Here is a 6000-nt window from a genome sequence, read left to right on the forward strand (position 1 = left end):
GCTCGAGGTCACACCCCTAGTGCCGCGCTGTGGACAGCCGGGGAGGTGGGCGAGAGCCAGACCCCTCCGCACCTCGATGTCCGCTGCGGGACCCAGGAGAGCCCAGGGAGCAGACCTGGCGTCTGGCGTCCAGCTTCCGTGGTCAAGGCTGAGCACGGCCGCCCGCCGGGCTAGTGGGAGGCTGGAGGCTGCGGTCTCACGAGCCAGGGAAACCCCCAAGAAAGCTCTCGGGCCCGCAGAGAGAGACCCCGTCAGTGGGGAGGGCTGGTCCTCGGGCTGCCAGCCACACGCGACGGCGACACCAGTGCCTCCCGCCTTGACGTGAGCCCCACGTGCTCGGTGGCCAGGCCGCAAGGAACGCACACGGGGGAAGCGTCGGCCACGGGTCGTCTTCTGTCAAAAACCCAGTGATGGATGGCGCGTCTTTTCTGCCCTGCAGGGTGTGCCCGAGGACCTGCTGTTCTTCTACGACCACCTCAGGAAGGGCGGCGGGGTCGTCCGCGTGGACCAGAGCCTCCTCCTCTACCGCTACCTCCCAGACGCCGCCACCCACTCTGTCCTCGAGTATGTGGGCCCCGGGGCTCCAGGCGTGGTGTGGGGGCCGCGGAGGGCGTGGGCTGCCGACGCTGGTCCCCGGGGTCAGGTCTCTCTCACGAGGCGGGAAATCTGGGCGCAGGGCCGGGCCAGGCGTGCAGAGCCTTCGTGGGGGGCAGGGGCTGTCTTGGGGCCTGTGGTCGAGGGCTCCCAGGACAGAAGACAGAGGCTGCAGGTCTGTCTGCTTCTCTGTGGCGAGAGAACCCACACAGAGGGGACGGAAGCCGCAAAGTGTGCCAGGCGCGCGGCTGACTTGCTTACTGCTGGCTCAGTGTGCCCTCTCTGCCCCCACTGAGGGGGCCTGTCGCTCCCTCTGGCCCTCCCCTGCCGGCCCACATGTCCCCAGGGGCTGGTGTGCACTTGGGGCGCGCTGCTAGGGTGGCGGGTGTGCAACACGGAGGAAGGGTGTTGTGTCTTCGGTTTGAGCTGTGTGTGCATCACGTCTTCGTCACCGTGAGAAACGTGTCCCCTCGGTGCCTTGCTCTTCGGACACTGCTTGCTTCTGGGGACGGGGGGTAGGGGTGCCCATTCATCTTTCGTAGGTGGGGTTGGCTGTGCTTCCTTGGAGGGCGTGACCCCTGGCTTCCCCGTGGGGCAGCTCCGTCTGGGGGGCTCTGACGTCCACCTCCACTGTCGCGTGCAGCGCTGTCTCGGGGTCCCGGGTTGCTTCAGGAGGTCCTTGGGCATTCGCACGTGTGTTGAAATTCAGTTTGATTTTGGCTATTTACTGTTAAGTCTGCACTTCTCCACGGTAGCTTTACTAGACCTCCGTTCTTTGGGTTTGCTGTCACACAGCTGACTCCGTGCAAGTGTGATCTGCACCACGGGGTAGAGGTCACGTCACAGGAGGACGGAGCAGACCCTGATGTGTGCTGTGTGTCTCATCAGTCCCCAAGCCCATGAACACAACCAGACAGAAGTAAGCAAATTACGCATTACCTCCACGGTTCCAGTTGGAGGTTTTTGGGTCCATCTCAGTGACTGAGAGAAGCATGGAGTCCTGCAAGGTGCAGAGGACTGGAATTCGCCCCTCAGCCCGACCGGCATTTATAGAACGTGACACTCAGCTGTAGAACATGTTCCTTTAAGGTGCATGACCAACAGCTCCGGATCCATTTCAAATGATTAAAATCACACAAGGTGTGTTTTATAACCGCATAGAATTAAATTAGAAGTCATTCACACATCTTTAAAAAATCCAAAATATTTGGAAATTAAGCAACCAAGGGAAAAAATCAGAAATCAGGGGAAAAAAAATTTCAATTTGATGAAATTAAAATGGTATGCGAAAATTTGTGGAATTCACTAAAGCACACAATCTATACACTTGCAACGAACAACTGAAAAAAAAAAACACAATAAGAAACATGTATTATGGGGGCCCCTGGGTGGCTCAGTGAGTTAAGCCTCTGCTTTCAGCTCAGGTCATGATCCCAGGGTCCTGGGATCGAGCCCCACATCAGGCTCTCTGCTCAGCGGGGAGCCTGCTTCCCCCTCTCCCTCTGCCTGCCTCTCTGCCTACTTGTGATCTCTGTCTGTCAAATAAATAAAATCTTAAAAAAAAAAAAAGGAAAAAGAAAGAAACATGTATTATGGCACCAAAAAAAATAATTGTGAGTAAACATGAGAAAGTGTGTATGTCCTCTGGAAAGTACAAGCAAGTGCAGAAGGAAATTAAAGAAAACCCATAACAGGGACAGAGGGACGTCCCTTTCATGGGTTGGAAGATTTGATGACTTTGATGTTAGTTCTGCCCAGACCGAGCTGTGGATTGAACATCTTTGCAGATATTGATACCTGATTCTAAAATTCACATGCAAAATTAAAGGACCCAGAATGGCCTCAACAACCTCGAAAACAATTAACTTTGGGGACTCACAAAGCCCAGGAAACCGCCACAGCATCAGGAGAGACCATGGAATGGAGAATCCAGAAATATGTTGAAAATTAGACAATAGCATCGATTTTCAACAATGTCTCCAAAGGCATTTAATGGAAAAGAAGGTATTTTCAACAAGCGGAACCACCAGATACTCACATAGGCAAAGAAGGAAAGAGCAGGGGTCTCGCGCCGTACAGAACACACTGCTCGGGTCGGGTCTCGGATGTAAGCCTAGAAACAGCCGGAACCCGAAGTTTCTAGAGGGAGGCAGGCAGCACCTTCACAATTTCAGGATCAGCAAAAACTTACAGCAAGGACATGAGAATCACGAACCATTTACAAAGTCATGAAGCTTTACCAAAATTAAAAACACTGGTTCCTAAAAAGACACCATGGGAACATGCGTGGCAGACGAGGGGGAACGTTGAGTCTGTGTCTGAGGGAGAAGCGAGCGGAGGCGCGGGAGGAACCCCAGCAGCAGCGACGTCACACACCTCCCAGGTACGGACACCTGCCAGGAGGCGAAAGTTAACATCCGCCCATTCCCGTGGAAGCGAGGGTGTGGGTCTAGCCGGAGGGCCGCACACCGATCTCAGCGGAGCACCGTCTGGAGAACGCACTCGTTTATTAATGGAACTGATATCCCGTGACCTAGCAATTCCACGTCTAGGGGCTTAACATAAAACACGTGGAAACCTCGTTCAACGCTGTTAGCCTTGCCAGGAACCGGCAACCACCCAGATGTCCATCCGCAAGCGCATGGAGGTCGTGGGGACGGCGCTCAGCCTTGAGCAGAGGAAGCCGCTGCTGCTGCCGGAACGGGGATTCGCGTCGCGGCAGACGCTCCCTGCGGCAGGCACGGGGCGTGCGTACTGTGGGGTTCCGCTTACAGGAAGCCCTCCGGCAGTCAGGCCCGGTCTCTGCTGTTCCTCATGACAGCCAGTCCATAGAGGGATTCCCGCTGGTGCACCTGATGGAACGCAGAACGGGTGCTTGGTGTAGTGATGAGAACAGGTAGAAATTAGACCCGGGAGATGTGGGACCTTGGGGACCTCCTGCCGCGCGAGGCGTGGGACCTTGGGGACCTCCTCTGTCACCATCGCGAATGTTCTGGTCTGTGTGTTCTCACGGTAGGTTCCCTGGAGACAAACTGAGGGAACTCACCGTAGGACTTGGAGGGGCCTCTGCTGGGGCAGGAGCCTGTGTGTCCCGGAAGCACCAGGCCAGCCGCACCTGGCTTTGTCCGCACGAGTCGCCATCTTGTTCGCAGATCAGCCTCTCTCCTGTTGAGAGCCTGCTTGCTTTTTCTGCAGCGTGAAGCTCTGCCACCCACAACACGAAAGAGGTGATCTCATGTAGTTTCTGTATTGGATTAAAATCTTTGCGCCGTGAGTGGCAAAACCTCACGGGGTAATAACGAGCTTTAATTACAGCCTCAGGCTTGTTGAGAATCAAGTTTCTTCCAACTCGCTGCCCAGGCGGCCTCCGGTGAAGGCGCTCCCGGTTGTTCCTTCTTCCGTTCTAAACCGAGCGCGGTCGGCACGTCCCCCGCTCCTTCTGACAGGCGGGGGCCTCCCGACCCCGAGGCCTGACCCTCCCGCGCCCGCCGCCTCTCCCAGCCCCGCCGCTGAGTCCCGCGCTGTCCACGGCATTCGTCGCCACACCCGGTTCCCGAGACGTCACCGTGGTCAGGGCTCCCCGAACAACACGCACCACCGGGTTAAAGGCTTGTTTGTGTCCGTGGTGGCGTCCTGCCTCCGTCCCGGAAAACCGCTGCTCTGTGCGGCCTCTCGGCCGTCCTGCCTGGGGCAGAGACCCCCTCCCCGGGGCCGGGTGCAGGGGTGCCTTCGGAGAGGCTGGTCTGTGGGTTTGGGGAAGCTGCTCTGCTCGCCACAGCCCCTGCGGGGGACATGGTGGCCCCACGGTGAGGAAGGACAGATAGAAGGAGCGGGGGACGTGCCGACCGCGCTCGTTTTAGAACGGAAGAAGGAACAACCGGGAGCGCCTTCACCGGAGGCCTTGATTCTCAACAAGCCTGAGGCTGTAATTAAAGCTCGTTATTACCCCGTGAGGTTTTGCCACTCACGGCGCAAAGATTTTAATCCAATACAGAAACCACACGAGCTGGTGAGACTGCGGATTCCTCCCGGGCGAGTGAGAACCGACCAGCACTGGGAAAGACCGCCCTCCGGGGCGGGAAGGCTCCGTGGCCGTCCCTCTGCTGCATGGGCGCCCGGTCACCAACGTCTCCGGACCGGGCCCCGCACCGGAGCAGGGATTGTTGGAAGGGACAGGACAGGTCCCTGTGCTGACAGAACGTCACGGGGACGGGGGGCGGGGGGAGCCGCTGCCGAGAGCCGATGTGGCCCCGCGTCCCCCTCAGCTGGCGGGGACCCGGGGCCGGACCCCCACAGCGCTTGCTGACACCAGCCGTCCCAGAAGGGCGGAAGCGTTCGAAGTGACTTCACCCGCAGCTCCCCGTCCCTTCCTCGGCCTCAGGCCTCCTCGCGGAGCAGGACTCGCCCGTGGTCACGGGTCCTTCGACTCCTTCCACGCCCTGAATGTGGCCGTGCGGGTGGCAAGCGGCGTGGGCCGGTCGGTCCGGAGCTTGTGCGGGGCTGGGACCGGGGAGCCTCAGCGCGGCCTCGGTGCCGCCGTCAGAACGTCTGCCGGCCCCTTGCCCGGCGCCACTGTGTCCAGGACCCCGGGTGCCCCGCCAGGCCCCAGCCCCCGCCCCAGAGGAACGGTTCCCTGAGGTGCCTGGGAACGGCCACAGGTTACTGGCTTGGGTGCCGCCGAGCCACGGAACGGTGCCCCCGGGCGCGGCTGCGTCTATGCGATGGCGGCCACCCCGTGTGCTGAGGCGTCTCTGGGAGACACGTTGGGGCCGGGGTCGGGATCGGGGTCGGGCCGCTGCCCCCAGAGAAGTTCCACCTTCCTCCAGCTTGCCGTAGGATTCGTTTCTCTGAGACACAGCACAAGCGGGCAGGGGCAGAGGGAAGACCAGGCCTGAAGCAGAGGCCCCACAGGGTCCATCGCGGGACCCTGAGATCATGACTGGAATGGAAACCAAGAGTCGCAGCCTCAACGGACCCTCCACATTGTTAAGTGATGCTTTCCTGCCTGCGACCCAGGCCCCTTGGGTGCGCGCGACCGCGCTGAACAGGAACAGCGGAGCGCGCCGGCCGCTGTGGGGCGCAGAGACACAGCGCAGGGGCCGGGCCTCCACGTCGCTCGGAGCACGGGGCCCACGGAGGGGTCCCCGCTCAGGGAGGACCAGTCGGCGGTCCGGCCAGCTTCGGCACAAGACGGCTCAGCCGAGCTCACTGGACGCGGGGGCGGCTGCCTCCCCATCGGGCTCTCCGCGGTCTGCCTGGCGTCCCTCACAGCCTGAGTCCGTGGACGTGATAAGGGCACATCCTCGGGTCCACAAGGGGCGGGGGGGGGGGGGGTGCAGCGCGACCCTGCTTGGTTCATTCACTCACCCAGCCGGCGCCTCGGGAGCTCTGGAGAGAAGGGGCCCC

At 60.0% G+C, this 6000-nt stretch overlaps 1 protein-coding gene and 1 long non-coding RNA gene across 10 annotated transcripts in view; one reads left to right on the forward strand and one right to left on the reverse strand.

Annotated features, from left to right (window-relative positions):
- The window catches only part of B3GNTL1 (UDP-GlcNAc:betaGal beta-1,3-N-acetylglucosaminyltransferase like 1), a 97496-nt gene that overhangs the window by 50670 nt on the left and 40826 nt on the right, over positions 1-6000 (forward strand). For all 8 annotated transcript variants that reach the window (XR_009400380.1, XR_009400379.1, XR_009400378.1 and 5 more), the window contains one exon: positions 440-564. Coding sequence is in view for 3 of the 8 variants with exons in the window: in XM_059379947.1 (XP_059235930.1) it covers positions 440-564 (125 nt within the window). In the remaining 5 variants the exon portion in view is untranslated. The remainder of the gene's footprint in view (positions 1-439; positions 565-6000) is intronic.
- Positions 1738-6000, reverse strand: LOC132003971 (uncharacterized). 2 transcript variants are annotated; one of them, XR_009400381.1, is made up of 3 exons: positions 5962-6000; positions 3641-3798; positions 1738-3446 (listed from the first exon to the last, which is right to left on the reverse strand). It is a non-coding gene; the product is annotated as an uncharacterized LOC132003971 (long non-coding RNA). The 2 variants fall into 2 exon arrangements; XR_009400382.1 differs by lacking the exon at positions 5962-6000 and having other exon boundaries at positions 1738-3083; positions 3173-3446; positions 3641-4481.

This window comes from Mustela nigripes, chromosome 16 (genome assembly GCF_022355385.1).
Source record: "Mustela nigripes isolate SB6536 chromosome 16, MUSNIG.SB6536, whole genome shotgun sequence".
Lineage (NCBI taxonomy): Eukaryota > Metazoa > Chordata > Mammalia > Carnivora > Mustelidae > Mustela > Mustela nigripes.